The sequence below is a fragment of the Dama dama genome, chromosome 29, assembly GCF_033118175.1.
Source record: "Dama dama isolate Ldn47 chromosome 29, ASM3311817v1, whole genome shotgun sequence".
Lineage (NCBI taxonomy): Eukaryota > Metazoa > Chordata > Mammalia > Artiodactyla > Cervidae > Dama > Dama dama.
This window is the reverse complement of record NC_083709.1, coordinates 40,042,707-40,064,282: the sequence shown is the minus strand read 5'-3', so window position 1 is coordinate 40,064,282 and position 21,576 is coordinate 40,042,707. Positions and strand designations below refer to the sequence as shown.

Sequence of the window (21,576 nt, the reverse complement as noted above, 5' to 3'; positions counted from 1 at the left end):
ACAGAATATCTGATAAGGTGATTAAAATTCACATAGAGCTCAAACTCTAGCCATGAGCTTTTACTAGCTAAGTAATTTGCCAGAGATGGAGCAGTAAATTAATTGCTCTGTCTCCTGTATAGCTTGAATGATTCTCTCATAGCAGAAACAATTTAGTAATCAAGCGGCCACAGGAATGACAATCAGAAACTGTGTTAGAATGAAGGGAAATCCTGAGACTATCTGATCTACAGAATCTTCTTATAACATTTTCAATGAAATCTCAATACAAAGAGCAGAGAAAAGTGATACATGGATTTCTCTACTGAATTAAATTTTCAATATTGGGCAGAAATTAGACTTTGTTCACAGACTGCTTTACTATGTCTATTGAGTCCAGGGGCTCACCGGAGCTGAAAATTAATCCCCAGGATTATTCTTGTATAAAAAGATTGTATATGCGAAGCCACCTTGCCCAAAGGTAGACTGTGATAGTGACAGGCCAGTGCTCTGTCTGTGTTCCTTACACACCACCACCAAAGAAGTCAATTTATTTGGCAGCTTTGTGATGAAGTGAAAGCATGACCATATTCTCTCTTTCTTGGATTCCAGTGAGACAATTCATAACGTTTGTATTTTTGTAGTATTAAAAAATAATAGATTGGACAAAAACATAGATCTGGAAAAGTTTATTATTAAGAATATTTGCTTTTTCAAGACACCACCATTAAGTTCTTCTATAGACCAGTTCATTGATCATAATTGACATGAAATTGCAGTCTTCATTCTGTCTAGAGTTGAGAGACCTATTATGCAGCAATATTGAAGCATGAGAAGCTTATTAAGTATGAAAATGGGCTGCATGGCAATAATTGTAAGGGCCAGAGTGACAAGTGAAGAGGAAAAGAGGAAAGGACATTGACATCTCTTTGGATCAATGAATGCAAACCTTAAAAAAAATCTTTTTTTTTGGGTAACATCCTATTTGTTTGTTCCCTTTGTTTGATTTCTTTCACCAAGTGTTTACAGAACAATGGTGCTATATTAGTACGAGTTATCACCTCAGAACAAACAGAATAATGCTGAGAGTGTGATTTACATGGTGAAGTCCACTTCCTTTCAGAGATACTATCTTGTAACCTGTACATTTAAACTGGGAATAACCTTGCCCTAGTTACTCAGTGTTTTAACTCTGTGAATCAGTGGGAGTGGGATTTCATGCTTGGAATTCTTCAATACTGAAGAGCTCTTTCTTGCTACCTTGTTCTTTACCTTCAAGCACTGTATCGCTAGCAAGTGTTAGTCGGTCATTTGTGTCCGACTCTTGGTGACCCCATGGACTCCTCTTCCCATGGGATTCTTCAGGCAAGAACACTGGAGTGGGTTGCCCTTCCCTTCTCCAGGGGATCTTCCCCACCCAGGGATTGAACCTGGGTCTCCCACATTGCAGGCAGATTCTTAATCATCTAAGCCACTAGGGCAGCCCTACTGTATTACTAACTTACAGCAAAACTCAAGGAAGGGGCATTCTTGACAGATGCTTCAACTTACAGCAATCATTCAGGCCTTGGACAAATAAGACTTGTACATCCACTGTGCGTTAAGCAGTCTTGGAGGTCTTGGGCACAGTGGCGAACAGGATAGACCAAATCCCCTGCCCTCTGTGATGGCTCACATGCTCATATGGGAGATGGGAAATAAAAAGTAAACAGGTAATAAGTAGGATGATTTCCATTAGTCATAAGTATTATGAAGGGAATATAAAAACATAGACATGCTGGGTACAACTAAGCATAGGAATTAGATACTATGATTGATCAGGAAGGGGCTCTCCACGGAGGGATCACTTAAACTCAGACCATGAGGAAGTCCTCCCAACAACCACTGTCCTCAGAGAAACGTCCTGGGATCTTGTAAGATCTCAAGTGAGAAAACCACACAGGTTCCTGCCCACTGGGCAAGACTCTTCTGAATGAATGGGCAGACTTCCTGAGGACTGATGTGCATACCAGTGAGGGAGGGCAGGGCAGCTGCTGGAGACAGAAGCCACATGGTGATTTAGTCCTGGCGGTGGATCCTTCCTACTTTGAAGGTTCACCAGGAGTGGCGTAACTGCACCTTAACTTCAGGAGAAAGCACTGGTAGGTGGGGTGCCAGGTAACAGGCAGGCAGCCGTGTGAACCGAACGGCCCAGGGCTCCCACGGTGGGAAGCTGTTTACTCTCTTCCCCGGAGGACACAGGGTTAGATGTAGTTACATGTGTAATCATTATCAGCCTGACCAACATGTTCTTAGTGACTTGCTTTCGTCATATTTTCCCCTACAGTGGTTCAATGGCCTGTGAATGTTTGCTTTCAGAAGAAAAGAATTTTTTTATTTAAATAAATCATTTCATGGTCAAAGGAAGCTTTTGTTCCTTTCAGAGTCTACTCCCCTCTCATTCATATTGCTCAACAAAACTGAACACTTCCTATGTGATGCAGCCACTGTGTAGCTCAGACAAAAACTGCTGGAAAAAAGTATAAGTATGTTTTAACCCTCCAGTGACACAATCGCTGGGAATGGGCATTATTATTGTCTGAAGAGCTGGACTTTCTCAGATCCTAAAATTACGACTATTTCCCCTCTGCAAAATCAATCCATCCTTGAAACAGACCACAAGAGATGCACGAAACTTAAAGGCATGGCTTTTTTAAGGAACTGAAGGCTTAGCTGAAGAAACAGCTAAAAGACACAATAATAGGTAGCAACATAAGTGTACAAAATTAAGGTAGACTGTCAGATACAAACTACTCAGTAGAGGGTAAACAAGCCAGCAGAAGAGACACTTCATGGAAGAATTAGGACTTCAAGAATGGGGAGGGTTTGGAGGGGAAAACAAACAGTCAAGTATTTCAAGTGAAGGGAGTAGCGGGGAATACGTCCAGATCTGGGCATGCGCAGGAGCATTCTGCCAGGACAGGGTGGGGATGTGAACAAATGCAGCTGTGGTTCATTTGGGGAGCTGTTGGGAAATGGTCACACTTACGTTGCACTGTGCCTCCAATGGGCACAGCGTGTTTTATTGGCTACAGATGCTTAACTGAACAATTTTGGAAGACTTTGACTCCTATTGATTTTCCTGGCTCCTCTGTGGACATAAGCAAATTGTTGATGATTTGTAAATGTTTGGTGTATTACTTGTAATTTGAACAGTATCTTGATGACTCATGGGGTGTGGGGGTAAATTCAAATATAAAAAATTGCCACAAAAGCTCCTTCCCCCACACAACCTTAAAGCAGGGTCACTGAGACATCACCACAAGTAGAAAACCATCTTAAGACTTACTAAGTTCTGTTCATGAATATCTCAGAGAAAATTGATTTTCCTTGCTGACTCCCTAAGAATTTTTGGTACATTTCTCAGAGAAGATAAGGTAGTCTCCTAAGTCACTTTATTTAATATCCTAGGCAGGTTAACAGTTTTTAAATTATACTTCATACTTTATACATACAAACGTAAGCATTTTTGTACATATACACATGGAGTTTACCTGCGATCTTAAATCTCTGAATTTATCCTAGAAATTTCATTTCTCCTAATAGCTGTGTGTCACATTCACTCAACCCAAAGTTACCCCTCAGAGATGGATTGATTCCTAGAAATACGTTTACAATATGAATGCATATATAAGCTTCTTTCTCTCTTCTGACTTGAGTCACTCACAACTGAGTGCCTTGGGTAATTCTAGAAACCTGCAAATCTGAATTAGTCCTGGGTATTCAAGAGAGCATAAGCAAGGCCCAGTCTCCTGGGTTAAAAGACCTCAGGTGAAAAAAAACTGGAATTTCATTTAAACCCTGATGAATGTGACTAGGACCTCTGGTGGCTAAATCTGTCCTTGCCTCACAGTCCAGTCCACTGGAATCTCTGTAGGAGCCCTATCTCTTCAATTCCATCCAGAACAAGGGCTGTCTTGCAGCGTCTCTCCCCCTACTTCCTTCAGAAATACCCTTGATGTTAACAGCTATTCCTGTTAAACTGTAGGGCCTACAGAGAAATTCTGCTTTGTAACTAGGGAGACAGATTTCTCTGAAGTAATTTAAAACCATGAGAAAGACTATATACCTAAAAGTCATTTAAGGGAACCTTCCCAGAGTCTCATATCCCAGTTTTGATTGGAGCTGCTCTTGACACATCTGAAGGAAATAATTAAATCTACAGAAAATACTTGTACATTTGATTGTGTAAAGTGGATCAGTCTGATTTATTAGCCTTTCGGATTCAGGGAATATTGAAACAACTTGGTTCTTGTTAAACATGAAAGTTCTTGTTAAACTCAGCACTATGTATTTGTCAGTATAGTCATAAAAGGTGGAGACCTTTTCTGTACTCTTTTTTATTTGCAGATTTCAGCTTCTTCATCTATAAAAGAGGGATAAAAATAATAATACTTAAGGCACAGGGCTATTATTGAGTTGACCAAATGTTTGCTTGGGTTTTTCTGTAACATCGAAAAATCTGAATGAACTTTTTGGCCAACCCAATATAATGTGTGTTGAGCTTTTATAAATGGTGTTTGTCATATAATCATTCAAAAAATAGGAGCTGCTACAATGATGATGATGATTCCTTAATTTCTACAGCTTGCCATCCCCCGCTTCTTTCAATATCCACACACATACTGTCAATTAACAAGGATAAACTATTAAATCTGAGCTTCCCTGGTGGCTCAGTGGTAAAGAATTCTGCCTGCCAATGCAGGGGACACAGGTTCAATCCCTGGGTCAGGCAGATCCCCTGGAGAAGGAAATGGCAACCCACTCCAGTATTCTTGCCTGGGAAATCACATGGATAGAGGACTACAGTCCATGGGGTCACAAAAGAGTCAGACACAACTAAGCAACTAAAACAACAACAACAACAACAAACAATCTGGCCATAGAGAGAACAAGTCTCTTGACAGAATCCGTCATTCAATAGGATATTTCCAGGCAGCTTGGTGAGGGTCAGAGATGCAGTGAGAGTTTATAGTCCCTTTCAGAGCCTGTGAGGGCTGGCAGGAAGTGAGTTCTTTGATTATGACTCCTACCCTTTGTCACCAGTTTTCAAAAAGATCCTGGCTCAATTAAATTTGTATTTTATTCTCTGAATGTAAAATGATGGACTGCAGGAGACAGAATTTAAATGACTCTGGGGTCTTTCAAGAACACAGAATAACTGGCAGGTCTCTCCCCTCTCCCTGCCCTCCACAGGTTAACCTCAGAGCCACAGACGGGAAGCTCATGCGCCAGTTGCTCCTCATCAATGAGAGCATCGAGTCCATCAAGTGGATGATTGAAGAGAAAGCCACCATCACCAGCCGAGGCAGCAGCCTGAGTGGCAGCCTGTGCAGCTTACTGGAGAGCCAGAGCACCTCCTTACATGGCAGCTACAACAGCCTCCATGACGGCAGTGACGGGCTAGATGGCATCTCTGTGGGGAGCTACCTGGACACTTTGGCAGATGACGTCCCAGGCCACCAGACCCCCTCAGACTTGGACCAGTTCAGTGACAGTTCAGTCATAGGGGACTCGCACGCACTGTACAAGCGTCCCAAATTGGATTCCGAATACTACTGCTTTGGCTAATGCCCCAGTTTTTTGCATGGGATTGGTGTGCAATTAACTTGTATTTATCCTCCTTCTCCGCTGCTATATTTTTGGTGTGTGTGTGTGTGTGTGTGTGTGTGTGTGTGTTTTTAGTACGACAACCTTTTAAAAGGAAGCTTATTTTGAATGGCTTGATGGTATTTCTGTTGCTCCTAGTATTTCTCATCTGGACTGATTTCTCTCTCTCTCTTAAGTCTCTCTATTTATTACGATGATTTTTCTCCCTTCTTTCACAGTGGCACAAATAAAGTAGGGGGAAAAGAATAAGCAATAATTATATCTTTGCTTTTGTTTTCAGAGCAAGGGGTCAGGGATTACAAGATAAACTTCGCTAAATTTTACAATAAACCAAAGTCTGATAATAGCTGATTTTGTTGTCTGTGTTCTTAAATGATTCAAAGGTTTGTTTTCCAGAAGACACTGAGGTTTATTACTGTTTTTATATTAGGTTGGACAACATGCCTGGGGCTAAGCTAGGCATTATTTTGAGGCCACAAGTTCCTAATGTGAAGTCAGTAATACCGTTAGCCACACAATTCTCATGACAACCAGTAGGAAGCCCCAACTCTATGCAATGTATTCAGTTCAACTTTGTGTTCATACTGTAGATGACCATTTTGTCACCAGTGATTCTAACTCAAGCTGTAGACAAATTTGTGTAATTAAATATATGATTCTCCCAAATTTCAAAGAATAACTGAAATTAAGTAAGAAGGTGATTAAAGGTTAAGGTGTCCTAGACTTATTGTATTCTGAGATTTTGTTGATGTTTACTATAAGCATTTTACAATTATAGGATATATAAAAACATAGATTCATACAATGGATGGATGATGGATGGATGGAGTGGGAAGTAGAATCACTATTTACTTACAAAACCTAATAGATCCTTTCATTCTGAGAAGAATAAATAATTTCTTTGTTTTCTGGAATGATGTCTGAAAATAGCATTCACGTACTGAAACTTTCAATGTGATATTAATCTTCTACATTTCTTTTACCTTGATGATTCCTTGTGAGTAAATCTAACTGAGATTTCAAACTGTTCTCTGTAATGATATATGTTTCTGCACTAAACACTTGACAGTGTGAACCAAAAACTCTACTTGTAACTGAAAAATGGCCATACTCCAGAAATATTTCCCCCAAATTTCCTTTGTTATTATACGTATTACACATGTCAAATCTATTAATTCCAAGTTATATATTATTCAATTTCCAATTAAGATCTACAGGGTCTATATTTCACACTGGTCCTTTTTTCATAAATAGTAGATAAAATCCTCATCAACAACAATCTCAGGATGTCAGGATTGTCTCCCTTCTGTGTTTGAAGAAAATGAAACACAAAGAAGGTAAGTAACTGGGTCAAATCTCCCTGTAAGTGTCAAAATTGGGATTTAAACTTGAGCCTATATTATTCTAAGAATAAAACTTGGTAATAAAACTTGGTACCTATGGAAGTCAAATAAAGTGGAGATGAGAAAGCTAACTTAACCTGTGACAAAAAGTGACCTGTCATTTTTCTTCTAAATTAGTAGGACCTACATGCTCAAATCCTGAGGTTTTTGAGTCCATTCCTGAAATCACAGTCAGTGTTGTGTTTATAGGTAAACCAGGGAGTTGGCCACACACCAGCTATTCCCCATCTTTTCACCCCTTTCTACTTGCTTTCATTTTAAACTTAGTAAAGGCTAGTGGGTTGGCTATTTTGTTTGGTTTTAATGTGGAATTAAACCAAGCAATTTTTAGCACAGATTTTTTTTTTTTACCAGATTAAAATCCAAGAACACGCATTATGATCAAGTAGATAAAACTAAGACTAACGAATTTCAAACGGAGAGTAATGACATTTGTAACTATACGTCTACAGCACTGCAAGAACATGTTCAACAAGAGGGAAATGAGGAGACAGCAAAACTGTAAGAGGCATCAAGGCTAAATTCTAACTTCTTCAAAACCTGAGATTTGTCTAGAATAAGCCAGGCACAGGAAAGGTGAATTCTGTCCTTGGATCACTGTTTCACTTGTAAATTCAATCTGACCAATTTCTTTAGCATGCTCCTTTTTCCAATCATCTTCCCCTGCTATCTGTCCATCCCAGGCCCTCTATAAATTTCCTCTCTATAGAAAGGAAATGAAAAATCCTGAATACAATATGAATGAAATGTGTAGAACAGTTTTCATTTATGCATCTTATTTTAAGGGATCTATAATGAACACTGGCAGAAAACTTGAAAATGTTTTGGCTATATGTTTCATTTTATATACTTTTTTATATACTATTTTATATACTTATTTATATACTGTTTTATATACTTTACTGTAATTCATATTTTTTGTAGAAGATACCAAATATAGAGTCTATGACTGAGACATATGGAGTCACATATAAGCCAACAATGTTTTGATAGTTGATTTTACTAAGAAGATGGGAATATGCAGCTAAACACTAATTATTGACATATTCATTGGTCTCAAGAGAATGGATATGCATTTTCAAATAAATAACTCCCATAGCCAATCTATGAGCTATAACACTTGATACTTGATCTCCGTCAGCAACATGAGGAAATGGGGTAAAAAGTTAATGCCTTCAAACTATTCCACCTGCATTGAGTTGTGTTCTCCCAGAAAAATGGAATTTTCCTCAGTTACAGTAGCCTCTACATTTTATGGATTTGTCTGTCTTATATTGGGAAGAAGACAATTGGAGGTAAGGAATTTAGGCAATTTAAAGCTGGTACATATTTGGAGTTTTGCAGATAAAGAAACTCAAGATAATCAACTTAGAAGTCTTAATTTCAAAGAAACTCCAGTATTTATACTATGTCAGTCCCAAACTGCGTACACAGCATCGATTAGTTCTAGGTATTTGCCAACCATGAGAAATGCAATGTGGGCTTTCCAGATAGCTGAGTGGTAAAGAATCTGCTTTCCAAGGCAGGACACTTGGGTTCGATGCCTGAGTTAGGAAGATACCCTGAAGAAGGAAATGGCAACCCACTCAGTATTCTAGCCTAGATAATTCCATGGACCAAGAAGCCTGGTGGGCTACAGTCAATGGGGTCACTAAAGAGTCAGACATGACTTAGCAACTGAACAACAAGAAATGCAATATGATTCTTTGTTGCTGAGTGAATTGTAAAGGTACTTGGGGCTCCACGATCAATGTTGTCAATGTGTATTCTCATTCCTGAGTCCATCAAAACACCATTGTCTCCATGATGCCAAAATGAATAGTTATTTTGAGGTTCTCATCTCATTGACATCTCAGCAATAACTGACAAATTTGATCACTCCTTTCTTGAAAGACTGTCTTCATCTGACATCTAGAACATCCCTATCTCATGCATTCCCTCATTCCTGCTGCCTGCTTTTTGGAATACTCTGTTGCTAGATTTTCTTCATTCTCCTGACCTCCACACATAAGACTGTCTTTTGGCTCAGTTCTGGTAATATTTATTTTCTGAAATTGTTTCCCTTGGCATTTCATGTAGTTTTATAGCTTTAAATGTCATCTACATGCTGAGATTCCTCCAAGTCTACCTCTAGCCCCAGTCTCCCTTCTGAACTCCAGTCTCCTGCATCCATCTGATCCCACAGCATCTCTGCTTGACCTCTGATAAGCATCTCAGTCAAAACATAACCAACATTGAAATTGTGCTCTTGTTCTGTAATCTTCCCCAGTTCAGTAAATGCTGCCTCTAATTACCAAATGCTCAGCCCAGATTCTTGAAGTCATTTCTTAAAGTGCTCTCTTTCTCTCACACCACGTCTACCACATGCAATCTGTCATGTAAATCATAAAAGAACCACCTTAGAAGTATATCCAGAATGAGCTGTAGATTTTTAAAAATTTTTACCGAGTACAGTTATTTTACAATGTTGAATTAATTTCCATTGTACAGCAAAGTGAAGCAGTTGTATTATTATATTATATATTATATACCCCTTCATTTTAGGTAGAATTTCCAGGTGGCTCAGTGGTGAAGACCTGCCAAGCAGGAGACATGGGTTTGATCCCTGGGTCAGAAAGATCCCTTGGACAAGAAAACGGCAACCCACTTCGCTATTCTTGCCTCAGAAATTATATTGAACTGAGGAGCCTGGCAGGCTACAGTCCATGCGTTTGCAAAGAGTTGGACACGACTTAGCGTCTAAACAACTACAAATCCCTTTCTTTTTATGGATTTCCTTCCCATTTAGGTCATCACAGACCACTGAATAGAGTTCTCTGTGGTATAGAGTAGGTTCTCATTGATTATCTATTTTATACATAGTAGTGTAAATACTGGAGAAGGCAATAGCACCCCACTCCAGTTCTCTTGCCTAGAAAATCCCATGGACGGAGGAGCCTGGTAGGCTGCAGTCCATGGGGTCGCGACGAGTCAGACACAACTGAGCAACTTCACTTTCACTTTTCACTTTCATGCATTGGAGAAGGAAATGGCAGCCCACTCCAGTGTTCTTGCCTGGAGAATCCCAGGGATGGGGGAGCCTGGTGGGCTACCGTCTATGGGTTCACACAGAGTCGGACACGACTGAAGCGAATTAGCAGCAGCAGCAGTGTAAATGTCAATGCGAATCTCCCAATTTATTGCACCCCCTCTTCCCCACCCTGGTGTCCATATGTTTGTTCTCTACATCTGTGTCCCTTACCCCTGTTATGACTCTAATCAAGTCAGTGTCATTTATTCCTGGGATTATTTAAATAGCCCAGTCTTGTCTTACTGCTTCTACCCTTACCTCCCCACAGTTAATTTTCACACAGCAACAAGAGTAATCTATTAAGAAACAAGTTGGATTTTTGCCAGCCTCTATTCCTTTTGAACTGTGGTGGTGGAGAAGCCTCTTAAGAGTCCCTTGGACAGCATGGAGATCCAACCAGTCCATCCTAAAGGAAATCAGTCCTGAATATTCATTGGAAGGACTGATGCTGAAGCTGAAACTCCAATACTTTGGCCACCTGATGGGAAGAACTGACTCATTGGAAAAGACCTTGATGCTGGGAAAAGATTGAAGGTGGGAAGACAAGGGGACAACAGAGGATGAGATGGTTGGATGACATTACTGACTCAATGGACACGAGTTCGAGTAAACTCCAGGAGTTGGTGATGGACAGGGAGGCCTGGTGTACTGCAGTTCATGGGGTCACAAAGAGTTGGACATGACTGAGCGACTGAACTGAATTCCAATGCTATAATGTTTTTATACTTCGTATCTGTATACAAGTCAACTCTTTACCATAGACTACAAAATCCTATGCAGTCTTTCACTTTTCTAGTGTCTGAACTCACCTTATACCATTCTCCACCCTCTTTCATTGTAAGCCTTATTTACATCCTTACAACTCTTTAAAAATTTCAAAATCTACACAAGTTCCTACCTTAGAATCTTGCACTTCTTATATCCTCTTTCTGAAATGTTCATGTGCCAAAATGTTCATAAGTCTTGATTACCCAGTTCTTTCCAATCTCCAATCAAATGGCAAGGGATTTCTTACAAAGCACACTTAGAACATTTTGTTCTTACTCTGGTTTATTTTTCTTCATATTACCATCTGATATCTATTTTTTGTGTAGATCTTGTGCTTTCTCACCCTAGAATATAAGTTCTAGGAAAACAAGAACAGTGTTTCATCTACTACATCCCCCATCAGTTAGAAAATCTGTGTCTTATAATAGATACCAAATACATTTTTATTTTTACTGAAGCAATTATTAATTTGCTGAGTGCCTTCTAGGTAACAGGCACTAACTGGTCTAGGGATTTGTGATGGAAAAAGGAAGGTACAAACCCTGATCTCAAGAAATTTTTGTGTAGTATGTTTTCATGGTTCAGTTCAGTTGCTCAGTCGTGTCCAACTCTGAGACTCCATGAACCACAGCACGCCAGGCCTCCCTGTCCATCACCAACTCCCACAGTCCACCCAAACCCATGTCCATTGAGTTGGTGATGCCATCCAACCATCTCATCTTCTGTTGTCCCCTTCTCTTCCCACTCTCATCTTTCCCAGCATCAGGGTCTTTTCAAATGAGTCAATTCTTCACATTAGGTGGCCAAAGTATTGGAGTTTCAGCATCAACATCAGTCCTACCAATGAACACCCAGGACTGATTTCCTTTAGGATGGACTGGTTGGATCTGCTTGCAGTCCAAGGGACTCTCAAGAGTCTTCTCCAACACCATAGTTCAAAGCATCAATTCTTCAGCGCTCAGCTTTCTTTATAGTCCAACTCTCACATCCACACATGACTGCTGGGAAAACCATAGCCTTGACTGGATGGACCTTGGTTGACAAAGTAATGTCTCTGCTTTTTAATATGCTGTCTAGGTTGGTCATAACTCTCCTTCCAAGGAGTAAGCGTCTTTTCATTTCATGGCTGCAATCACCATCTGCAGTGATTTTGGAGCCCCAAAAAATAAAGTCAGCCACTGTTTCCACTGTTACCCCATCTATTTGCCATGAAGTGATAGGACTGGATGCCATGATCTTAGTTTTCTGAATTTTGAGCTTTAAGTCAACATTTTCACTCTCCTCTTTCACTTTCATCAAGAGGTTCTTTAATTCTTCTTCACTTTCTGCCATAAGGGTGGTGTCATCTGCATATCTGAGGTTATTGATATTTCTCCTGGCAATCTTGATTGCAGCTTGTGCTTCTTCCAGCCCAGCATTTCTCATGATGTACTCTGCACATAAGTTAAATGAGCAGGGTGACAATATACATCCTTGATGTACTCCTTTTCCTATTTGGAACCAGTCTGTTGTTCCATGTCCAGTTCTAGCTGTTGCTTCCTGACCTGCATACAGGTTTCTCAAGAGGCAGGTCAGATGGTCTGGTAATCCCATCTCTTTCAGAATTTTCCACAGTTTATTGTGATCCACACAGTCAAAGGCTTTGGCATAGTCAATAAAGCAGAAACAGATGTTTTTCTGGTAGGAAATGTTTTCATGGTAGGAAATAATCATACTCACTCCCACCACCCAAAGATGTCAAGTCCTAATGCCTGGAACCTGTGAATGCCTTACATGGAAAAAAGAAACTTCACAAATGTGACTAAGGTAAGAATCTTGAGATGGGAAGATGTCCCTGGATTGTCCACATAGGCAAAGCTTCTAGAAGCTTCAAAAGACAAAGGAAAAAATACCACCTAGAACTCTACTCACACCTTGATTTTAGCCCCGGAAGATGTATTTTGGTCTTCTGGCCTCCATAATTATAAAACAATACATTAGTGTTGTTTTAAGTCACTAAAGTCACGAAGTTTGTAGTAATTTGTTAAAGTAGCAATAGGAAACTATTAAGACTTTTGTAACAAAAAGTGAGATGCTGCTGAAAGAAGTATCTAAAAATGGTTTTGGATAGATACTGGATGAATTTTGAGGAACATGATAGAAAAAGCCCAGATTGCTCTGAATAGACTATTGGTAAAAATATGGATTTGAATGACTCTGCTAGTAAAGACTTGGAAGTGAGAAGAAAAGTAGAGAAAAGCTGTATTTTCTTAGAGAATACTTAGTTATCATAAGCTGGCTCTTGAAAGGAATGTAAAAGCATGGTTGGTAAAGGCTCAAAAGGAAATGAGAAAAACATTACCAGAAATTGGCAGAAAAATATTCTGGTTATATGGAGGCGGAAAGTTTAGCAGAATTGTGTCCTACAGTTACATGGGAAGCAGAACTTTTAAATGATGAACTTGGATATTTTTTCTGAACCCAGGAAAGTGTTGAAGATGTTGAAGATATGGCTTGGTTTCTTACTGCTTCTGAGAGTAAAATGCAAGAGGAAAAAGATAAGGAAGAGGAAAGAGTTTAGTCAAAAGGAAGTCAGGACTTGATGAAAGAGAGAGTTCTTAGCCATCTAGACTGCAAAAGACACTACTGTTAGGAGTGTCTGTAGAGAAAGAATGTTCTGGAGGGAAAACCAAGATTGTATCTGGACAACCTTTTTCTAATGCTTTAGAAAAATCCAAAGTTCTGAGTATTCAAGCACAGTGATATCTTTTTGAAGAGATCAGACATGTGACTGACTAATGGATTCCCTCAACTATGTGAGCGAAAGCCAAAAATAGAGATGGAATTTTCTAAGAAAGTCCTCTGGAAGGGCTTCTTATCTAATGGAATGAATTTCTGTGACATACACAGGAGACATAACGTTCTTGATAATCTTATACCAGCAAATCTTTTGTTAGCTTGGACTGAAAGCAATAGAGATATCAAAATTATGGCTATCCTATAAATGCCCCACCACTGTATTTTGGGAGCATATAATTTATTTTTTGAGTTTCACAGGTTTGAACATAGAGAAGAATTGTGCTTTGGGAATGGGTTATACCCAAGCCACACACACACCTGATTTAGATAATTTAGCTGAATAAATGTGGGATTTTGAGGTGATGAGATGCTATGTTGAATTGAGACATTTGGGAATGCTGAGATGGAGTGAATGCATTTTACATGTGAGATGGATATACATTGTGAGGTCCAGACAGCAGACCTTGTTATGAAATATAATGAACCCCCAAAGATATCTACCTCCCAATTTTTAAAAAACTGATTATGTTGCCTAATATTACCTTACTAAAATAGTGCCTCTACCCAAGTGTCTTTCTCTGTTGTAGTTCTGTGCTTTTTTAAAAATTATTATTACCAAAGAATATGGTAGATACTCAACAAGAAAGAGTTCTGGGCTATATTATAAGAGAGGATACAATAGGATGAAGCTAGGTCATGTATGGATGTGAGAATTGGACTGTGAAGAAAGCTGAGCACTGAAAAATTGATGCTTTTGTACTGTGGTGTTGGAGAAGACTCTTGAGAGTCCCTTGGACTGCAAGGCGATCCAACCAGTCCATCCTAAAGGAGATCAGTCCTGGGTGTTCATTGGAAGGACTGATGCTGAAGCTGAAACTCCAGTACTTTGGCCACCTCATGCGAAAGGTTGACTCATTGGAAAAGACCCTGATGCTGGGAGGGATTGGGGGCAGGAGGAGAAGGGGACAACAGAGGATGAGATGGCTGGATGGCATCACTGACTCAATGGACATGAGTTTGAGCAAACTCCGGTAGTTGGTGATGGACAGGGAGGCCTGGCGTGCTGCGATTCATGGGGTCGCAAAGAGTCGGACACGACTGAGCGACTGAACTGAACTGAACTGAGGTACACACAATTTTCACAAATCATGCTTCAAGATAACCAAAAATTCCTATTCCTTCTAATTTCATGAATAAACATGACAAATATAAATATGCCTGGGCTCCTAACAGGTGAAGTGATACCAGTAGTAACCTCCATTCTGGGAAAATGTTCTGAAAGTCATATCTTTCTAAGAAGCACTTAGGACACTTAGGAGGGTGACTTGAACCATATTACATGAACCAGTCAGCTGTGTACTCTATGGTATCCCTCCTAGCACCCTGGTTAATCAAGAGATAAGCCACCTTTTAAAACCAGGTTTTTAATTTCAACAATATAATTTTCATTTTCTTATTTCCTCAGTGATTCTTATGACTCATTCAGAGTTACCCTTCATCTTGTGTTTACCATTTGATGGCCATTTGTTCTGAAGAGTTGTTGAGCTTCAAACACATTTTCTATACTGTCAAAATGGATATTATGACAGTACTATTATTTCAATAAAATGCATTTGTAGCCAATAACATTGCCTCCATTTCTTCATATTTTAAATACCACCTGAACCACAGCCCCCAAATTTTAAAAGCTGCTAAAATATTTTTAGTTATTTGTCCTGCTTATATAAGAGCTTATAATCTAAGGAGGAATGAAGACAATTACAATACAGTATGACAGTTGCTGACTAAGAAGTATGGTCTAACATGAAAAGTGGTACTGCTGATTTAATGCAAAATCTGTAAAATACACCCTTGGTAAATACCAAAAACATAACTTAGGGACCCTGATTTATTATTTGTTTTCTCATTACTGAGAGAGACATAGCATAATCCAACTATTTCTGCATAAATCTTTCCACTTTTAAATTCTGTTTAATCTTGGACAATTTTTCAATAAAACTTAAGATAATGCTAATAAATTGGTGGCTTAGAGTTTGTCAATAGATTTCTTGCTAATATAGCATTCATCTGTTACCTGTTCCAAGGGGATGGATTTATTGAACAGAATCAGAATAAAAATAAAAGAGAATGAGAATACCTATTTCAATGATTACTACCAGATACTGAATACCAGAAACTGCATCTCATGGAATCGAGAATGTTTTTCTGCTGGGAGTTGTCTAATGACCATGGGTACAATAGCAAACCCATGCTATTTTCAACCCAAGTAAATCTTTAAACAAATTACTCAAGTTCATTCAAATAATAATGGTCAGATCGAAGATTCTAATTTAAGCATTACAGACTCCAAAACTTAAAGTATGCAGAGTATAGCAAAGAAATATTATGCTTAACTCAAAATATCTTTTCTTGGCCTGACATATACTTGTCTGCATACAGTTATATTTACAGCTAACATTTTTATTATAGTCCATTATCATGCTATCTGTTTAAGCCTGGAAGACTTAAATCCAGTTTTGCAAAGAAGGATTTCTCAGAATAGGTATGAAAATATAAGAGTGGTATGAAGGAAGTAGAGAGGAGTTAGAATTGATTTGCCCAGGGTTTTAATTCCTGCACAGGATACAGTTTCTGCTTGGATTTTGTTGACTGGTACATCTCACACTGTCTCTATGTAACCACAGTTACCATTGTTTAAATGTTTAGTAGAGCGTTCCCATAAATGTTAAACCACACTCTTTCAAAGCTTCTCACCTATTATTCTGGATTATTGCATAGCATGCTTCACAGAAGGCCTGGTCAAACCAAACCAGAGCCAGTGCTAGGATCATATGACATCTACCTGTATTTATGAGCACTAGTTAAATTCCAAACATTGCCTCACATTGGCATTCTTTCTAGTCATTAATATCCTGCCTGTTTGTCCAACGTGGGAGAAAGAATTATCAGAGCCTGCATTATTTCATTCTTTACTAATAAGGGATCATGTACCAATAGGGATATGTTGCATTCTTGATGTTTTTAGATTATTCTCAGAGTGATTTATAATTATTTTTACATCAGCCAAATCCACCTATAAATCAAATACCATTTTAGCTATTAACTCTGCATTTTTTCCCTCCTATGCAAAGGGATATATGTGAGAAGTCAGAAGACCTCCTACTCCTTTATAACTGATGCATTCCAGTTCCTTGTCACTTGGCTCTCACCTCAAAGCATTAGTTTTGTCTTTTTTTATTGATGATTCTTTGCAAACTTACTAGGGATGACTCTCTCAAACCATCTAACAATTTTGTCCCTCATAAAAAATGAACTGAGGTCACTTATTTTGCTGGACCCTCAAAGATCTGATTTTTTTAAAAATCAGAGATTATATGATGATGGATCTTGAAGGGCTGTTAGAGGGCATGGAGAATAATCTATCATTTTGCAAATATGCAAAACGAAGCATTCTTGGGCAGCTTGTAACATATGAAAGACAATGTGGACAAGTCTTTCTGAATTATGATTTAGAAAATTATCTGATCTTAGATCTGATCTTTAGAAAATGTCTTGCTGCAAAGAATAAGGCTCAAGGTTTTTTTTTTAGGCAAAACAAACAAAAGTAATGAATTCTACTTAAAATATTAATAACATAATACAAAAAGGGAAAAGAAAGACATTGAAGAAATGAAATGGCATAGTCATTAACCTACAATTAAGGGGTGGTACAAAAGTACAAAGACACTGGTTTCAGAGTGTTTCCTTCTGCTAATTACTAGATATATTAACTTTGAAATAACTAACTTTATTTCTTTGTGCCTCAGTTTTCTCATCTGTAAAATGGGCTTAATACAGCCTGCCCCAGAATTGTTTGGAAAGTGCTTGAAATATGACTGAGCACACAGAAATGCTTGATAAATTATGTTACTAGTATTACAATAACTAGTTTAGTAAAGGAATCTGTTTAAATTAAAGAAGGGAGAAATTAAGGATGGCCTATTGTGGGGCATATAGTTTGGGTACATATACTGCTGTATGATCCAATATTATTTGCAACTAAATTCTGTGTTGATAAACTCCCCCTTCCTAACAGAAGTTAAATAGCTGTCCTGGAGCTAGCCATGGTCGTGGGACAAAGCTTTGTCCAATAAGTTGTAAGCAGAAATCTGACAAGTTTCTGGAAACCCTTTTGCTGACTTTGAGTTGTTTATATAAACCATTCCTGAACTCAGAATGTTTTGAGCTTCTCACATTCTTATTTCCTATGGCAGTTGTAAAACTCTAGCAAGAAAAGGCATTAAAAGTACAACTTGCATTTTAGGACTGTTAACACTCAATGCCAGCACTGAATTAGACAAACTGAACACAGTTGTTTTTCTTTTGCCCTCAGGGTCATGATAATACTGCTAATAAGTCTTTTTTTTAAGCCAAACAAGCTTTTGTTTTTACAGTACATGCTTTAGAGCAACAGTCAAGTCTTTAGAATGACAAGAAAATGCTGAATTCAGATTCTAGTTTTTTTCAAATTTAGCTTTTGGAAACCAATCACCTACATAGAGAATTCTTTAGACATCAATATTTTCTGAAACACTGTTAATCTGCTATCTCAAATTTCATGTGGAGCTATGTTTAAAAAAAAATGGAAAAGGAATATCTATATTTAACTTTTTTGCTTTAGCTCCCATATACATACAGTAACAGAAAACTCACTGTTATTTTAGTAGATTTATTACAGAATGAAAAACAAAACCAGTATAAACATGAACAAAATTTAACATATAACTATATCATACCCACTTTTCCCACTAGGTTCGTCCTATCAGTGGGAAAACAATAGGTGACAAAATGATAGCCAATGATATCATTTATAGTCACAAGTACCACTTGTCATAGAGTACATTTAATTCAGTAGGAGTTCAATGATTTATTTTTTGAAACCCTATCTAAACTGTATCTTTTTTCAAATGTTTACTACCTATAGAACTTTGGAACATTAAAATTCTGGATTTTCACTAGCTTAAATATCTAGATCTTTAATATGGATCTAGGCTTAAATATCTGCCAGTAGTTAGGACAAGAAGTTATCAAATTGACGATTAGAGGCTTGCTCTTGAATTAATAAGAGGCACAATACAAGTATGCCCGAATTCTAAAAGATGGGCAGATCTAAGAAAATGGTTAAAATTTCATGTAGTGTATTCTATGATAAATAATTAGGAAATGTTAAAACCCTGAGACTCTTGATGAATTTGCAAAATTAGACAAATTGAGATTTTTTTAATGCTTTTGGAAAAATATCACCAGAAAATGTTTGGTTTTTTTTTTAATTTGAGATCCTTACATTTGATGAGAAATACATATGAACTCACAGACTTTGAAGGCCTTCAAATATCAATGTCAAAATTTTGCTCAGGCATGAAGAACAGAAAATAAACAATATACAGTTTTCACCACAAGATTGTATCTTAAGAGTTCTTTAGGGAAATCTGAATTACTAGTTACTGGGATCACTGTTATTTGGTAATGGGGAATTATTTAATTTTAAGTTAAACAATTCACTTTTAAATAAATACTGTGATACATTCTTTCTGTTAGTAATGCAAATACTTCCATATTTTTGCAGAGGCTTGTGTTCCTAAGAATGAAAGCCTATGCTATGTCACATTATACTTAAATTCCTTTTGAAGAAGTAACTATAAAACATTTTTATGTATAACTTCCCTTTAGTCATAGTTATTCTATAGTTATATACTGTAACATATTCCCTTTGAGACCTTTCTGTTGCTAAATAATTCCCATACCTTAGTATTCACACCTGCAATTTTATCTGCCCATGTTAGCTCTGCAAAATAAGAGTACTCTTCCTTTCCGATGGGAGGAGTAAAATGACTAGAATTGTCATAAAGATCTAAGGGAAAAACCAAATAATGAAGATTTTCTTCATAATCAAAATCAGTATTGAAGCCAATAACACACAGTTGCAAAGCCACAAATCATGCTCAACAACCAAAGTCAAAGGACCAGGGAGATCATCACAAAAAGACCACATTAGAGAGTAAATCTGGATACAAAGCTAAAAGCGTTTAATCTTGACAAAGGACACCAGGGAAAGAGGTTAGGGTTCAAACAGGGAAAAGGAGTAAACTCTCACCCACTATCCAAAACACGGGGCAGTTCTAGAGAACAGCAAAAGTGTGGCTCATGAGAGAGACAAGCTAGATAAATGAACCATGGATAGAACATGCCCACTATTCTCACCTTGAAAAGGTCTGACTATTCTATGAGTATACCTTGAGAACACTGTATCCATGTCTTCGCTCTTCCTTCCCCATGCTCAAGAATTCCTTTTTGCCTGATCTCTATCTATCCAAACCCATTTATCTTTGAAGATCTCCTCGAGGTGCAGACAACTTTACTGCAAACCTGCAGTATTTGCTGACTGTACCGTGAGCTTTGGAACTTAAGAATTTTCCATAATATGATGTAAGTGTATGTGTATGTGAATATATATATATATATGTGTAAGTAATTTGATGATAGACTCCTAAACTTTAGCTCCTTACTGCCTTAATGTTACATATTTCATAATATTCATTCTTAGTATATATTCAACAGATATTTCTAGAAGTAACTTAGTTGAGTTTATTTGTAAGCACTATCAAATAAAATTTCACAATCATTAAAATAAGCAGAAAAATTATTCATACCATCAACATATAACCATTATTTAAACTTTCAGTTAATTCGCTCAGTTGTGTCCAACTCTTTGTGACCCCATGGACTACAGCATGCCAGGCCTCCCTGTCCATCACCAACTCCTGGAGTTTACTCAAATTCATGCCCATTGAGTTAGTGATGCCATCCAACCGTCTCATCCTCTGTTGTCCCCTTTTTCTCCTGCCTTCAATCTTTCCCAGCATCAGGTTCTTTTCCAATGAGTCAGTTCTTTGCATCAGGTGACCAAAGGATTGGAGTTTCAGCTTCACCGTCAGTCCTTCCAATGAATATTCAAGACTGATTTCCTTTAGGATGGACTGGTTGGATCTCCTTGCAATCCAAGGGATTCTCAAGAGTGTTCTCCAACACCACAGAGCAAAAGCCTGAATTCTTCTATGCTCAGCTTTCCTTATAGTCCAACTCTCACATCTATACATGACTACTGGAAAAACCATAGCTTTGACTAGATGGACCTTTGTTGGCAAAGTAATGTCTCTGCTTTTTAATATGCTGTTTAGGTGGTCATAACTTTTCTTCCAAGCAGTAAGCATCCTTTAATTTCATGGCTGCAGTCACCATCTGCAGTGATTTTGGAGCCCAAAAAAATAAAGTCTGTCACCATTTCCTCTGTTTCCCCATCTATTTGTCATGAAGTGATGGGACCAGATGCCATGATCTTAGTTTTCTGAATGTCTTTAATAGATGGCATTATCTTTAATAGATGGCTTAAAAATATGAGAAGAGAAACAAAAGACATCAAAGAAACAATGGGAAATTTTATAAATACTAAATTTAAAATACATTCAAAATTCAAAAAGTATTAAAGGCTTAAATTTAAGGCCTGAAACCATAAAACTTCTTGAAGAAAACATAGGAAGTAAGTTCTTTAACCTCTGTCTTACTAAAAAAATTTTGGCTATATTTCACCAGGCAAGGGAAACAAAAGCAAAAATAAACAAATAGGACTATATCAAACTAAAAAGCTTTTACACAGCAAAGAAAACTATTAGTAAAATCAAGCAGTCACCACTTGATGAGATAAGTATTTGCAAACTATATATCTCATAAAGGGTTAATATCCAAAATACACAAAAAATGCATACAACTCAACATAAAAAAAATAACACTATTTAAAAATGGAAGCGGATCCAAAGAGAAATTTTCCCAAAGGAGACATGCAGATGGCCAGTAGGCATACAAAAAAACACTCAACATTACTAAGCATCAGGG

At 37.9% G+C, this 21,576-nt stretch overlaps 1 protein-coding gene across 1 annotated transcript in view; it reads left to right on the top strand.

Annotated features, from left to right (window-relative positions):
• Positions 1–5,974, top strand: part of LURAP1L (leucine rich adaptor protein 1 like) — a 46,904-nt gene extending 40,930 nt beyond the window's left edge. Inside the window, exon 2 of the mRNA XM_061132442.1 lies at positions 5,215–5,974. Coding sequence (XP_060988425.1) covers positions 5,215–5,589 — 375 coding nt within the window. The 3' untranslated portion in view covers positions 5,590–5,974. The remainder of the gene's footprint in view (positions 1–5,214) is intronic.
• The last annotated feature ends 15,602 nt before the right edge of the window (positions 5,975–21,576 follow it).